We start from the raw sequence: 16,757 nt of genomic DNA, 5'->3' as shown, positions 1-16,757 counted from the left end.
CTGGTCACGTGAACACAAACTCGCCGCATTTCTGACCCTCCGGTCCCTCACCAAACATAGCATGACCATATCAGATCGTGACTAACATAGGCCAGCACATATTCTCATGATCGGCAGTCGTTCATTCTTGGTCACTTCACCAAACAGTGGATAGGCAGCAATGGGCAGGCACTATGAAAAGAGGAATTCAATGCTTGATGCGTAGTATAAAAATCTTATTGGGCTCAATTTTAACCGGATAGGAAACGTTGTTTTGTATCCATAGCCGACATGCAATTAAATTAAATTCCGGGACACCATTACGTAGCTTGTGTAAAATGTACGTTGTACAAATTGGTATATGCTCGGATTTTTTTTTACAAAAATAAGGGGGCTCTGTTATGTTGCAGACAAGTTTAGTGACATTGGGGATGTCACTGTATGGTGCCGGCCCGGAAGGGTCGTGCCGTTAAATGTTCCTACATCGTGGACAGCACCGCGTGGGTGGCTGTGTGTAAAACCAGCCCTAGCGGGGCTTGACGAGCACTGGGATAGTGCTGGCACCACGCACAGCGTGCGGTGGGGGCTCCCCCGAGGGGTCGAGGGTGAGTGTCAGCCCAGGGGCAGGGTTGCCCCGGGCCGTGGCACTCTGGTTGACCCCGTAGACACGTGATCGGGAATGTCCACACAGGGGGCCCCAGGTGGGGAGACTCGTGGGTGATCACGTGTCCAGGGAGGGCTCTTGAGAGGGATCGGGAGGGAACGAGAATGTTCGAGGTGGGCGGGGCCGAAGGCGGAGCGGCCCCGACCGTAGAGGGATATAAGGCGGGACCTGAGAGGGGTCGGGGTCTCTTCGTTCTACAAGCTGGAAGCTCTGCGTCTCAAGCTGGAAGTGCTTCATCCTACAAGGGACCACGTGGTCAGAAACCGAGGGTCCGACCCTTCGTATCAGGAACTCCCCTGTGTAGTTAGCTGGGTGGTCACCACCCTAGGTTGTATCTGGTAAAGGGGCAGTTACCCCTTTGTGTTACGGTGTTACAAATAAATGTGTTGCCTATAAAAGGAAGAACGTCTGGAACTCGGTTGGACTCACGACACATGTGGGAGAATAACTGACCTGTCAATTGAAATGTTTCATAAGTCATAATATTCGATGAACTGTATACAAGTTTAATGACGTGACAAACATATAAATTGCAATTGAGGAATTTTGAAGATTTTATAATAATTTTGAGTGAACTAATATTATCAGGCTCACCAACATGATCTTTGAAGATCAGGGTTCGGAACGGAATGTTAAACCCACGTTCCATTTCGTGTTAAGGCAGCAATGCGTCAGTTCCTAAAACGGACTGAACTGGGTCACAGCCAGGCTGGATCGGGAAGTAAATGCGTTGCTGTCCTTATGGCTTCACTTTTTACAGCTGCACTATCCTCATGAAACAAAACACATTTATATGTGCCACAGCGTAACCACAATGCTTGTCATTTGTTACTCATGAGCATCGCAAACCATTGTGTATTGTGTGCTGTACGACTTCTTCCTGCTAGTTTGCAATTCAGCATTATTTAAATTGCTCAAAAAGCAGAGGGGAAAAGGAATCTAAATGCCTCAGGTTCTTGAGGCCTTCACCACAAGCTACATGTAATACCTGTGATAAAGGGTGATAAATGTATCATTAAATAATAATGCAATTTATAAGTAAATAAAAGTGGCAAAAATGCATTCAAAATATTTGATGTTTGAAATGTCCGTTCACATTAGCTACAATGGAGTGTATTTTACTCTTCCAATGAACCTTGGAAAATGACAATTTTAAAATTCAAGAGATTTTTTGACAATAACCAACAAAAATATGAAGACAATATTTTATTTTCCTTAAGAAAAACACAAAATCCAGTGGGATGTGAGTAATTTGACAAGCGGTATTCGTGGAAGCGATAATAAAAATACAATATATATTTACAATTTACACTTTGCATTGGATAAGCCTTTCTGCAAACAAATGTGATGCAATCAGATATTCATCAATTTGGAACTGCTTTTTGTAAATTGTACAATGCAAAAACGTAAGCACTCATTTATAGTATGATTAATAACAGCTTGACTACCTTAGTTTGCACACACAATTTAAGACCACCACTGATGTCCCACAAATGACATGCAGGACTAAGAGAACGAGCCACTTTGTGGTTTGAAACTTAAATTTAACACAAACCAGGAACTCTTAAGCAGGGGAGAATGAGGATAAAAATAAATTATGAATGCACAAGGTGAGCATTTTGAAGATTACCTACAACAGGTTACCAACTACGTAGTTCTACTCCATCTTCAACACCACAATCTTTGTAGATACAAACATAGCCCGAATATGAATCTCTTAAAACTGCAATTTTTTGTTGTTGTAGCTTTACCAAGTGACAAAAGCATGCTGTCAAGGGGAATTGATGAACACATGCTTTCATCAGCACTTGAACATCTAAATGCCCATTACAAATGCTGCTTATTAAATGTATTTAAAATTGACTTGTATTTGTTAGGTACGTTCTGGGCTAATGTCAATTAATTATAGGTAAACTTCAATATAGGTCACCTGTACAAGCAGTTCAAGAGCATTTCAGCATATATGGAACTTGAAACCTTTTATTCCAAGAATAGTACAATAAAAATGGCATTTTACACAAGTAGAACTTTTTTTTGCACTATTGTTTCTGATGCTGTACATGTATTGGATTGTATCAACCTTAAGTTTATCAAAGCTTTTGAAGTCCAGAAAAAACAAACCTACATGGCAAATAGCCCAACATATTACTCACAAATGCTACGTTTAATAATTGTTACTCTTGATTAGGCAACCAGACTTTTTCATTATTTAACATACGATCCAAGAGTGATAAAACATTGACTTCTTATAATATTGAGGGGTATTCCTATAAGTAGAGTTGGTAATAGAACACCAGCAAAAAAAATCCTATAGCAGTATAAATTAATATTGCCCTACATCACAAATAAAAAAAAATGATGCTAACATGACCATTCCACACATTTGGAAAAGGGAAGTTTTAAGATGTACGCACTTAATAATAGGTTAGCATTTGATGACAGAATACTGAATCTTAATTTTAGAACTTTCGTGACTGCAGGAATTATTATTTGTTTCTTTCGGTTAAGTCACGTCTAAAGATAAAATAATAAATTAAATTAAATAATAGAATACGACGTTTCGATTGCAACACAAGCAATCATCATCAGGTATAATGAAATAGCGACATAAAATCTAACCAGAAAACTATAGACAGACATAGCAGACAGATATCACCAAGATACATAGAGAGAGCAACACAGGTAATGTATCTTGGTGATATCTGTCTGCTAATATGTCTGTCTATAGTTTTCTGGTTAGATTTTATGTCGCTATTTCATTATACCTGATGATGATTGCTTGTGTTGCAATCGAAACGTCGTATTCTATTATTTAATTTAATTTATTATTTTATCTTTAGACGTGACTTAACCGACAGAATACTGGTTTGCCCAAATTGTAAGGGAGCCATTTGCACAGTAGTACATCGTGCAGTAAGCATATCTGTAGCGCCGCAATATGGCAGGCCATTACAAGGGTGCTGAACAGTACTTTATGAAAGGGTGCCATGTCGTTACAACCAGCGTTAAAGATTGTCCTGATTGACAAATGTAATCCATGCTAAATTTACTGATTTTAATGATCCCTGAGGGATAGGCGAGGTCAACCTCTGTCCAAGATTTGTACTCATAACCTTTTGATTGCGAGTTAAGTGTACTTATCACCACATGGGGTGCTATGTTGGAGAGATATTAACTACCTCGCCTGCTAAACAGGTCGTGAGTTCAATCCCGACGCCGATATATTTGGAGTTTGCATGTTCCCCACGTGGTCGTGTAAATTTCTCTCCACATTAGGAAACATGAGTTTAAGAGTATACATTTCCACATACGCCACTTTGTTGAGTTAACATTTGTGGTCAGGTCACTTCTGAAAAATTGACCTTATACCTGGTAAAATAAAAGTTTTATAGTTTAAATTGTTTTAGTTTACATATTATCACCTGGTAGGATGAATATTAGTACTCCGTATTAAAGTATCAAGATCGCCCCCCTCACTCAGGGTTCCCACCTGATTAGACAAAGCTGGCATCATTCTGGAGTTGCTTCTCTTAGCTAATTACATGTGTACTGTTGTGCTGGGTTAGCAAAATACATGTCACAATTTACTCAACCACCCCAGACCCCACCAAGAAACGTAATGAATCGTCATGATTCAGAATTGTTGTGTGATTCAATAATCTATATTTTCATTATTGTCTCTTTAGTTTTGTTATCATCATTATCCTGAAAGTAACATTTGTAAATTGGCATAAAATTTAAATCCGATTCTCTCATGCACAATGTGATGCATACATCGTAACGAAAACCAATTCTAATCAAGGATTCAATGCATGGCTACTCGCCGAGTTACTAGTGCTCTATGCAAAATAAAATCTACAGGCATCAGTTGTTTCTAGTATCTTGGCTTGCTAACAAAAGAAATAACGAAAAATTTAGCACCACAAATTCTGGGCCATGGTAGGAAGCCTGCTTCTACATTGCTTTTAATTTCCAGTTCTCAATGTTTTAACCTACAATTAGAAGGCTACATATTAGGTAATAATCTTGCCAATGCATATACAGAATAGAATCTACAAGTGCTTCAGAGCAATGACTTATTACAAATTTCAGCACATATATAGCACTTTGCTACGCAAACTCAACTTGTACACCCAGGCAATTATACCACTAAAGCATAGCTCATTATTGGAGCTTTCACTTGCACTTAAAATGCAAATGAAACCCATTACAAAAACGGTTGTTAGCTATAACTAAAAAACATGGCAATAACAAAAGTCATCCTTACAAATAACCGCACTTCCTTCCAAATAATCAACACGGCAGAGATTTTATTATTGATCGGACTAAAAGCCATGCTTGTATTTTAATATCGTTGTGAGCTCTCCATCTTCTTCCCAACTCGACAGAAGTCTGACGCACTCCAGCCCCCTTGAAACCACGCAACACCTGCGGGCGGGGGGTGAGCGCCGAAGCTTTCACCACTGGGACATATCGGCGCTGAATTTGCCAAAGTTGCGCAGAGCGGACACCATGGCGGCGCCCGTGTGAATGTTAGAGAGGCCCTCGAGGAACACTTGCAGGGCGGCGCCGCCGTTCACCGGATCATCTCGCAGCATGATGCCCGACTTCTCCAGGAACATCTGGTAGCACAACTGCAGCAGCTCGCCGTGTGCCACCGTGACGACGGTGGGGCTCGCCGGCTGGGTTATCTCCACCACGCTGATGCCATCCACGGGCGAAGCGTCCGGAGTCTCGGCGAACGCTGCTGTCTCCGTTTCCACGTGGCACGTGGTGGGCGACTGCAGGACCGTGAAACACTCCAGCGGTACATCAGCACAGCCTGCGCAAGCAACAGAAGGTATTAAAGGTCATTGGCAATTGTATGTTGCTGTGCAGGTTTAAATGGACAGGATATTGTAGGGGACACAAATGCAAAGCTTGTTACCCTGATTTTCAATTCAGAGTTTTCAACCATATAATGATGGTTCAGTCATTATGTGGCAGAGCAAGACTATACACTTCAAATCAAAGTTTAGGATCAACTCGGCCCATCAACTCTGGGGTTGAGCGAAGGAAGTAATGTGGCAGTACTACAGAGGCTAATCAACCAAAAAAGGAATGTGGAATCTGCACCAGTGAATCAGGACTGCGAATTGGTGGAGAATATTTGAACCACTTTCATAACATAAATGGCCCTTTGGATGTTCAAGCAGTCTCCTTCAGCATTTTTTGTGAACAGGAATATATTTGGGGAATGCAGAATACCCATGCATAAGAGGGTAAAAAAAACTAAGAGTTAGGTAGATCAGAATGTGACAAATTGTACAAGTACAATATTCAACCTATAATTTGGATAATCATTGTGCTAATAGGTTACTGAAAAATGTATACATTGTTCCAACTCAACAGAATGATTTGCCTGCCAACACAGATTGCCGATTTTATTACAATACTAAACCAATTATATTTAACTCTCTCATTCACTTTAAATTGTTCAGTTTTTTGTAATTGCTATCAGCAGTTTGTGGCAGTAAGTAGGCATTAGTCTGCTGATGCATTAAAAGCATGTCTGCAGGGTGCATTAAGCACATGTAGAAAAAGCGGCAACGTGCATCAGTTGCCCATCTGCTATTTTACGTGTTCGCAAAACACATTAGAGCACATTTATTTCAGTGTACATTTCTAATGTGGAAAATACTTTTATACTCACTGCACAAAGCAATAAATATGAAATTTAGCTACACGTCACTACAGATAGAAGTATGCTGGGATATGTTGAAGTTATGAGAAAACACATTAAAACATTTCAAATAAGTTGACAATTTTGAAGAAAGCAATGCTGTATTTATCTAATCACTTTTAAATAATTATTTTTTGTATGAAAGGGAAGCTAGGTATGCCAGTGATGACCATTTGCATGATTTATAATGCAATTGTACTCGAGACAATTGCGTTTTTTCCTACTTTACAAGAAAATAATTAGTCTGAAATAGCAAGAATATAGAATACATGTTACTTATGAGTGCTTGTCATCTGTTTTAAACTTGTCAAACTGAGACCAATTCAGCAGTGAGATATCATAGATGTTGACAATCAGGATAATATAGGAGTGTTTAATTTAAGCACATATATTTTAGCAAAGTTATGTTAACTACAAAGCATATTTTTTGTTCAATTTGTATTATAAATCTCTATACATAAAGCGAACCAACAGGTTCTTACCATGCATCTCCTTAAGGCAACCGGGCAACATCTGGAGTAACTTATAAGTGACATCACAAGCATTCATAACTTTTCAAATCAGGTTACTATCTGCTTTTATGAACAATACCAATAGCTAATGGACAATATGAAATTCCACATTCATATGGTGGGGGCTGGTTTTTCCATAAGATGAAAAATGTTTACTTCCACAAATATAATTATTGCTTTCCACAAGATTGTAATGGCATTGAGGGATGACAAGTAGAGTTAGCTCCTAACCTGGATTTTAAACTATAGCCTTCCTATATTACAATTTGGATTATATAGCTGTGACAGCATTTGAAGATGTACAAAAACGATGGGAATATATATTTTAAAAAGAGAGGTAGTCACAGAGAGAAGAAGGAAGGTCTTGAGCTTGGACATAAACAGATGCAGGGAGTCAACACCAGACGGAATGGGGGAAGGAAGTTCCAGGCTATGGTGACATCAGGGAAAAATTAGCGACCTCTAATTGATTTAAAGGTTGACGAGAGGGGTTTCGAAATAAATCCTTGGTTGCTAAAATGGAGAGTACACAGAGGGGAGTACTGTGAAATGAGGGCAGAGGTGGAGAGGGACAAGGATCTTGAGGACTAATTTTAACCTGATCCGGGATTGGATATCAGTGGAGGGATTGAAGTATTGTCATGTGGGGTAGTTAATGGGTGCCGGTCTGGAAGCAGCAATTTGTATCATGTGGAGTCTGGAGATGAGGTAATTTGGGAGGCTGTAGGGGAGCGAGTTGCAATAGTTGGGGTAAGGAAATGATGGATGTGGGAGATGTTTGACAGATGAAGGTATGAGGTCCAACAGAGTTTAGATAGGTGGGAAGAAAAAAAGTGCTCAGAATCAATGACAGTTCCAGCATTTAGCACTGTTTGCCAGCGTAATATCAAAAGCCCAAACAGCGCCACCCAGCTGATTAGACTAAATCGCAGGCAAATCCAGTGCCCATTTAGTCTTCAAAAAGGTAACTCCACAAGCTGGCATAAGAAAGAGAGCCAATTCAGAATGTATTAAATGGCTTTTTTTACATCTTAGTCAATACAATGAGCCCATGGTCTCACTACCTGGTAGCTGAGTAGAATGCTAAGCCAGGATTCTCAATGGTACCAACTCTATAATTTGACATGGATTGGTCACCCAACAAAGTTAATGTCAATTGAATCTTAAATACTGCCCTTCATATACCTTTCAAGTACGTACCAGTGGCAATTCTGTAGATCTGCTGCTTTGCTTCTGCTGAAACAGACAAGAAGCTGGGGCACTGAACGCCAAACTTTTTCATGACGGCATACTGGTGTTTGCAAGGCCCGCCACTGATGCCAGAACTGCAGCTGCAGCAGGAGGCACTTGTATCCACCACAAACGTCACATCGGGCTTGGTGGTGCTTGGCATGCGGAACTCTGATGGTCCGATCTAAAAATAATAAAACATAATGACACCGTTGACTTCCTACGATGTTAATAACTTTTGTTTAATCTATTATTAGTTCAATATACCAAGTCTATACATTCTCATAAATGTTCAAGCAAAATACATGTCTCAATAGTTACACAGGTATTACAGCTATTGCAAGGATGCAGCACAACATTTCGTCTCCCTGATTATAAGACGGGCATGAAATCACCACCCAACAACGATTTGTAACCCTAATTAAAAGTCGAACATTATTACATCACATATCTTCGAACCACTTGCCAGAATGCATAACTAGTGAAGAGTTCAGCTCTGAACTGGCATTATTTTTTCACATGTGTCCTGATGTTTGAACATGCCTGCAGAATTGAATCCATGCTCAGACTCTCCCCTGGGTGGTCGTAGCAGCTGAGGACGGCATGCTCCAGGCGCCCGTTGCACACCTCATAGATGCGCTTCTCGTAGTACATGCTCATGCGATTCACAGTGAAGTCCAGGAGTTGTGGCAGGTTCAAGGACCTGGTCCTGCAGTTACAAGTCAGACAGATTTACAATCAATGAAGGAAATTCAAAGAAAGCAGCAAATTATATTGGATCCAGCGTAAAAGTGGAAATGAACTGGATATGAAACTGTTGTCAATAGTATTAACAGTAGAAAAGTTTAAAAACAAATTTTGATTTAAAACGTAATAATACACTTTTTGGTATCAAGTGCTTTCCTGTAAATTCAAATAAAATAAACATCTTAAATGGATATGTCATTGAGTTCATATAAAGGCTATTATAAACAAAACGCAAATGCATATAATCCTGTACTAACTGAAATGTTCAGCTAAAATTCACACCTTGGGACAGTGAGCAATCCCCTATTAGGCCAGGTAGTCAACCCACCCATCCAGACATAACAAACAAGGAATGAGACAGGCAAAACCCCTATGTGGTACAATTCCACAAAATAATTAAATACATCTCTATACAATGAAGTCAAAGACTGATAGATTGTACCTGTAGAGTACTTTGTCTTTGAGGATTCTCATTGCTGCCTCACGTGATGGAAGTCCAGTGATGCAGCACAGGACCCACTCCTTCTGCCATTCAAACAGCTTGGTGATGTACTGCTGGAATCTGGTGTGCTCCACCACTAGTGGGTACTGCAGAGCTAGCTGCAGCTGCTCCGTCAAGTCACTGATCGTCTCGGCGTGGATCAGACGCTTCACCCAGAAGAAGAGCTGAGAGCGATGCCCCATCGGGACCTCACCCATGCGGTTCCAAAGCCAGCGCCAAGCCGCCTGCAGCACATGGAAGATGTTGAGCAGCAGCGGCACGCCGGGGAAGGCGCCTCGAATCGCGTTCATCTCCGCCTTGGTGTCGTCGGCGATGAAAATCTGCGGCCCAACAAACGGGCCCCTCCCACAGAATGCGTTGGGTGGCCAGAGGCACTGAAGCAGCTTGAGGCCCGTGAGGATGACCTCCTCTGCCTCAGAGGTTGTAATGAGGCAGCCCAAGGGCAATCCACCAACGGGCGAGTGCGCTAGGAAGATGAAGATCTTGCAGTGACGACGATCCATTCCACCCGGGGAGTCAACGAATGCCACGTCTGCTGCCTGTGCCAACGTGTGGACGCGGGCCATGAAGGGAGTGCAGACGGCGATGACACAGTTCTGCTCACCGATCATCTGCATCCTGACGCACTCCTTGCCCAGCTCCTGGTTGTACTCGTCAGCACGCCTCAACACATCCTGCAGCATTTCATTGCCGGTGCTCATTCGGCGAACCTTCTGGAATGATTGGTAATACAAACTGTGGAAAGACATGGCATGTTTTTGAGCATGGATACAGCAACTGATAGCTAGTACAATGTAGTAATATGACAAAGGTCTCAATATAAAAAAGTTAATTTTCCCAAAGATTCCAAAACAATCTTAACATTGATCTGTTTATGAATTGCTTTCTAAAAATCATCACCTATTAATAATGCAATTAAATAAAGTCAGAGAGGGGAAACTGGACAACAGAATATCTAGGGCAGTTACTGAAAGCGGATCAATGAAATAAGGAGCCTCATGAAAGCACATTGGAGGGTGTTTAGAAAACTGCATTTGTAATGAACTGGAACAAATCAATGTGCCTAAACAAGAAAGTATTTAATCAGTACATATATACTTCAAAATAACAGACCGAATAAGATTTTCTACATTACCAAAATAATGAGCAGTACCCTTTTGGTTAACAAAATAAATACTACTTTGTACGAAGTCACGCTGCAAACAGAAGCACAGCCTCACACTCAGATGAGACACAAACGTAACCATCCTCCCCCTAACAAAGCATCGTGTGTCAGACACCTGAAGCAGAAGCTGATGTCCGGGCAGACCGAGCGGTCAGATGCCTTGAGACTGTATTCATCGGCAGCCTCCAACTGTAGGTCATCCTGCATCATGTCGCGTGCCACCGAGGGTGTGTAGCCTGACTTGAAGAGCCTCAGCAACTTCTCTCGAGTTTCTTTTGCCACGTCCCGGTATTTCAGGGTGTCTGCTGCCTTGATTGGGTGGTTGTGTTTGAAGGTAAGTTTCACCACCAGCGGAAAGTCTGGCAACAGCTTGTCCTTGGACCTTTAATACAGAATTAGGCAATTAGAGACAACGCTTTGTCCAAATTTCCCAGTACTAGACATCCACATTAAACTATTAACCACTATTATACATGTGCACCTTTATTCGTAAATATTGATTGAAAATAAATAAATCTGGCAAGGTGGCACTGGGTTGGAGTACTTAATTGAATGGTTAATATATTTTTAGAAAAATCTAACCTATATAATTCATTTTTTGTCTGTCTGTCTATCTGTCTGTCTATCTGGCTGTCTATCCGTCCGTCTGCGTACGCTCCCTTGCGGGGGATGTAGCTCTCGGACCGTGGGGTTCGCCGAGATTAAATTTTGCAGGTGGGCACGCCCCCGGCCCCGCGGTAAACTTAGGCATTTCCGATTTTTCGTCTCTAAACTTTAAATCGGCCCGATTATCGATTTAGTGCGATTTCTCTTTATTTATTTATGTAACGCTTTATTTATTTATTTAATATCGCCGACCGGCGTGGACCACGGCGGTTGCCCATGGCAACGGGTAGCAACAACTTCGGTGCGGGGTGGACGCCATTTTTAATTCCCGTAAAAAATATGCGCACGCATTAACACGCGACTCTGAGGTAAATTCATCAAAGTTTCACGTCCTCTTCACTCCCCCCCACCCCAATGTGTGCAATTACTATTATAGGGTCGGTAGATAATAAAATTATAGCGATTAGACAGTATTATTGTAGCGCGGGGGGGGGGGGTTAACGGCCCCAGTACCCAGCCTCAGCCGGGTGGGCAATCTAGGCGAGGCCGGAGGCTCTGCACGGTACTAGGCCTCGACACGCAAGTCTGTCAGGCGTCGACTTTGTGGTATAAACTCGATATACCCAGCGTTGCCCGGGGGAAAAATACATTTAAAATCTTCTGAAAACTTTAAAACATAACATCCCAATGAAAATAAAACTCTGTAATTAAAAATGGAAACCTCCTATGCGCCAGGAATCGATTCTTTGAATCGCGCAAAGGAATCATCGAAGGTTGTAGATTCCTTTAGGATCGCCCTTAACATGTGGTGAGGGGGAGAGTGGTGAGGGGGAGAGTGGTGAGGGGGAGAGTGGTGAGGGGGAGAGTGGTGAGGGGGAGAGTGGTGAGGGGGAGAGTGGTGAGGGGGAGAGTGGTGAGGGGGAGAGTGGTGGTGGTGTGGGTGAGTGGTGAGGGTGAGGTTGAGTGGTGAGGGTGAGTGGTGATTGGTGAGGGTGAGTGGGGAGGGTGAGTGGCGGTTGTTAGTGGTGATTAGTGAGGGGTGAGTGGTGAGGGTTAGTGGTGAGCATGAGTGGTGAGGGTGAGTGTTGAGCGTGAGTGGTGAGGGTGAGTGGTGATTGTTGAGGGTGTGATTGGTGAGGATGAGTGGTGAGTAGTGAGGGTGAGTGGTGAGGGTGAGTGGCGGTTGTGAGTGGTGATTAGTGAGGGGTGAGTGGTGAGGGTGAGCGTGAGTGGTTAGGGTGAGTGGTGAGGGTGAGCAGTGAGGGTGAGTGGTGATTGGTGAGGGTGTGATTGGTGAGGATGAGTGGTGAGTGTTGAGGGTGAGTGGTTAGGGTGAGTAGTGAGGGTGAGTGGTGAGCGTGAGTGGTGAGTGGTGAGCGTGACTGGTGAGGGAGAGTGGTGAGGGAAAGTGGTGAGGGAGAGTGGTGAGGGAGAGTGGTGAGGGTGAGTGGTGAGGGTGAGTGGTGATTGGTGAGGGTGAGTGGCGGTTGTTAGTGGTGATTAGTGAGGGGTGAGGGTGAGCGTGAGTGGTGAGGTTGAGTGGTGAGCAGTGAGGGTGAGTGGTGATTGGTGAGGGTGTGATTGGTGAGGATGAGTGGTGAGGGTGAGTAGTGAGGGTGAGTGGTTGTTGTGAGGGTGAGTGGTTGTTGTGAGGGTGCGTGGTGTGGGTGAGTGGTAAGAGTGAGTGGTGAGGGTGAGTGGCGGTTGTGAGTGGTGATGGGTGAGTGGTGAGCGGTGAGGGGTGAGTGGTGAGGGTGAGTGGTGAGGGTGAGTGGTGAGGGTGAGTGCTGAGTGGTGAGGGTGAGTGGTGAGAGAGTGGTTAGTTTTGAGGGTGAGTGGTGAGGTTGAGTGGTGAGGGTTAGTGGAGAGTGGTGAGTGGTGATTGGTCAGTGGTGATTGGTGAGGATGAATGGTGAGTAGTGAGGGTGAAGTTGAGTGGTGAGGGTGAGTGGTGGTTGTGACGGTGAGTGGTGAGGGTGAGTGGTGAGGGTGAGTGGTGAGGCTGAATGGTGAGGGTGAATGGTGAGAGTGTGGTGAGTGGTGAGGGAGAGTGGTGAGTGAGAGTGGTGAGTGAGAGTGGTGAGGGTTAGTGGTGAGGGTGAGTGGTGAGGGTGAGTGGTGATTGGTGAGTGGTGAGGGTGAGTGGTCAGGGTGAGTGGTGAGGGTGAGTGGTGTGGGAGATTGGTGAGGGAGGTTGGTGAGTGGTGAGTTGTGAGGGTGAATGGTGAATAGTGAGTGGGAGTGGTGAGTGGTGAGGATGAGTGGTAAGGGTGAGTTGTGAGTGGTGAATGGTGAGGGTGAATGATGAGTACAGTCAATATGCACTGCTGTTATCATACCAGGTACCACCACCACAATATGTACTCCTCTCATCATAGCAGATACCACCACAGCAGTATGCACTGCTGTAATCATAGCAGGTTCCACCACAATATGCACTGCTGTCATCATAACAGGTACCAACACAGCAGTATGCACTGCTGTAGTGATAGCAGGTACGACCTCAGTCGATATACACTGCTGTAGCGATAGTAGATACTGCTATCGAGTTGGTAGATACCGCTATAGTAAATACTAAAACAGTCAGTATATACCGCTACAGTCAGTCAATTCTGCTACAGTCAGTATATACTACTATACAGTCAGTACATACTACCACGGTGAGTAGCTACTAGAATCAGTAGATACTATTATAGAGTGAGTAGATACTGCTATAGATTTTGTAGTTACTACTATAGTCAGTGGATACAACTATAGAGTCAGCAGATACTATACAGTTAGTCGTTACGAGTATATAGTCGGTAGATACTACTGTAGGCCCAGTAAATACTACTATGGTCAGTAGTTATTACAGTCACTAAATACTACTACACAGTCAGTAGCTACTACTGGCTCAGTAGATACTACGGTACAGTCAGTAGATACTACTACAGAGTCAATAGATACCACTTCCTCTGTTGTATGTAAGGTGTTGTTAGTATATATACCTACGAGGGGTAAGATATTTTTTGAGGGGGGGGGGGGAGACCGCAATTTTCGGAAACCTTTTGACATCAACTATTTACCCCACACTTTCTACAACTTTTTGGACTTGTGAAAGCCTCTTATATATTTGTTGGTGGAGAAATGTACAAACAGCCCACCTGGCTTTGACAATACCTTAGTATCTGTGTATATATATGTAATGTTTTTAAGAAATATATTTTTCACCCGGGCAAAGCCGGGTACTTCCGCTAGTAGCAAATAAAAGCCTCAAAACACTTCACCTGCTTTTTCCCACCACCATTAAGCGCTTCAGAATGACGGTCATCACAGCAGGGCAGTTGGTGTTTTTGGTCCTGTAAGTCCTCTTGGCATCCAAGCTTCGCCTTACATTAGTCTTGTGCTGGCAACGATAACTGTTCTGAAATATAATTGTAAGTTTTAGCCGCTTCAAAGTGGAAAAAAACAATTGCACATTTAAAAATGCAAACTATTGTATGAGCAATAATAAACAGCACTATATATTTATGTGATGAAGCTTTAAATGGGCATTTCTAATCAACCATAAAGCACATTTTGCATACATTAACAATCACCACTATGCAAATATGGTCATAAGTTCTATATTCAGTATTTTAATATTGGTCCAATTCTGTAATTGTTCCTAAAAAAGTTGTTTTACATTTTTGAGTGTAAGACTGGTGTAAACACATGTGCATTAAACACTGGACATATCCAAGTGTACCGATTGGTGAGATGTGCTTGTCATGCCATAGAATTGGTATACTATTTTAAAGGACTATGTTTTGATGTACATGTTGCAAAACAAAGATTGCAACACCAGACATGGAGACACAAGCATGTAATTCAGATATAAACAGAGTCGGTGGATCATACCAATTTCATAAGACTATGAGATGGCAGACAAGCAAATTTTATTCTGACGAGTCGGTTTGGACTTTTGAGTTATCTCCTCATATGCACAGGCATTCTCTGGTTTCATAGGAAATGTAAATTCCTCGTTAAAATATTGTTACTTTTATAGTTTAACTTTTTCAACTTAGTGGAGATGAACAATGCGTACCTTAAAGATATTCTTACGACCACTTTCAGGAAATGTGTGGCGAATCCTCCAGGTCACCATAGATGTGGCTTCAAACTTTCGTATCCAATCCAAGGTGGCGTCTTTGTTGTCAATTGACACCCTCAACTCTGAGCAAAATTGCTCAGCAGGACCATCTTCATAACTGACCACCTTGTACTTGAAGCCATCAGGAAGCATAGGCTTCAAATCAACAGAAACACATGCAATGTATTAGATAACGAAACTGACATAAAAAAGTTATGGGAAGGCAAGGCAAGTGAGAGGGGATTGAAGACTTTTGGTATTTTAAATGCAGTTGCCAAGCAGAGGCCAAAAAGTAAAGCTATCAGCAAAACTCTGAAAGTTTGTGATAAGGTCATACTTTAAAGAAGGCTTCTGCACGGAAAAGAAAGGCTTCGTGATGCTTCCTTAGCCAGATTAGTAATACTGTACACTCATTCCAATACAGTTTTGATAGCAGACTAGTCTATGGATAAAACTATAATTTGTTAAATAGGATGGGAATACATACTCTTTGGTTTCTTCGGTAAAGTCATGTAGGTAGAAAAAAAAATAGGTTATTTTTCGTAGATAGAAAAAAATAGATTATTTTTTCTACCTACGTGACTTTACCGAAAGAACCAGAGTATGGATTCCTGCAGTCACGAAAGCTTAACATCAAGGTTGGGGATAACTTGGAATGTCAGTCTAATACGATATTAATCATGGACCAGGTTTTCTCACCCAGTCAGATGACTGACAGCAGAGTATAGGTTTCCCTCGCTGTATGCGTTCCAAAACATGGGCGCACAAAGCGAAACCGCAAGATGCAAAGCATACAGTACACAATGTTGTCCCACGTCCGAAAGCATGCGCATATAGCAATTCACATTTTTGTGGGGAGAAATAGAATGACACGGTAAATTAAAATTTACGTGAGCGTGGACATATGGAGATCACGAAGATGGAAAAGTGATGCGGATGAGATTGGGAGAGAAGGGAAATGCGAGCTCTGAGAGCGACACGGGGTGGGTGAGGTAAAGCGACAGTGTAGGCCTCATTACTGTCCCTGTGGTATCCAAGTTGGCGTATGGCAACAATCAACCCGCCAAACGATTCAACCAAACACACTTGAGCGCGCAACGTTCGCCCACCACGAAACGCATCGTGCATCGCGAACGAGTTTATAAAGGCGCGCCTCTAAATGATCGTCAACCACGATAACATCAAAAAAACAATAACAGCGGCAAAGACCACGAGGGCCCACTTCCACATCGAGGCGCTCGCTCGCCTGAGTGTGGAATAGGACCGACTCCGCGAGGCGCCCGTAGGGAGCCCAGGGCCCGCCCGCGTTTTCCCCCGCGGAACCGGCGTCTCCCCGCTTCCGAGGAAACCCGCGCCTCGTCTCGCCCCGAGGCCGTCGACATGAAACGCGCGGGGGTCGCGGAGTCTTACACGGAGCTTGGGGAACAGCTCAGCCATATTGACCACTTGCGAGCAGGACCGGAAACAGTTGCGGGGGATAGGGGGTGGGGGCGTGGGGGAGAGAGGGTGGGGGAGAGGG

The 16,757-nt window shown here is 43.0% G+C and overlaps 1 protein-coding gene across 1 annotated transcript; it reads right to left on the bottom strand.

Moving 5' to 3' along the window:
* Positions 1 to 1,834: 1,834 nt before the first annotated feature.
* LOC144943722 (uncharacterized) lies at positions 1,835 to 16,634 on the bottom strand. Its single transcript, XM_078871501.1, has 8 exons — positions 16,485 to 16,634; positions 15,194 to 15,394; positions 14,394 to 14,530; positions 10,637 to 10,903; positions 9,297 to 10,091; positions 8,651 to 8,816; positions 8,078 to 8,291; positions 1,835 to 5,465 (listed from the first exon to the last, which is right to left on the bottom strand). The coding sequence occupies exons 2-8, from the start codon at positions 15,389 to 15,391 to the stop codon at positions 5,101 to 5,103; spliced, it is 2,142 nt and encodes a 713-aa protein (XP_078727627.1). The 5' UTR covers positions 15,392 to 15,394; positions 16,485 to 16,634; the 3' UTR covers positions 1,835 to 5,100.
* Positions 16,635 to 16,757: the final 123 nt, after the last annotated feature.

The sequence above is a fragment of the Lampetra fluviatilis genome, chromosome 2, assembly GCF_964198595.1.
Source record: "Lampetra fluviatilis chromosome 2, kcLamFluv1.1, whole genome shotgun sequence".
NCBI classification, from domain to species: domain Eukaryota; kingdom Metazoa; phylum Chordata; class Hyperoartia; order Petromyzontiformes; family Petromyzontidae; genus Lampetra; species Lampetra fluviatilis.
The sequence above is the reverse complement of the archived record's forward strand: the minus strand, read 5'-3'. Positions and strand labels throughout refer to the sequence as shown.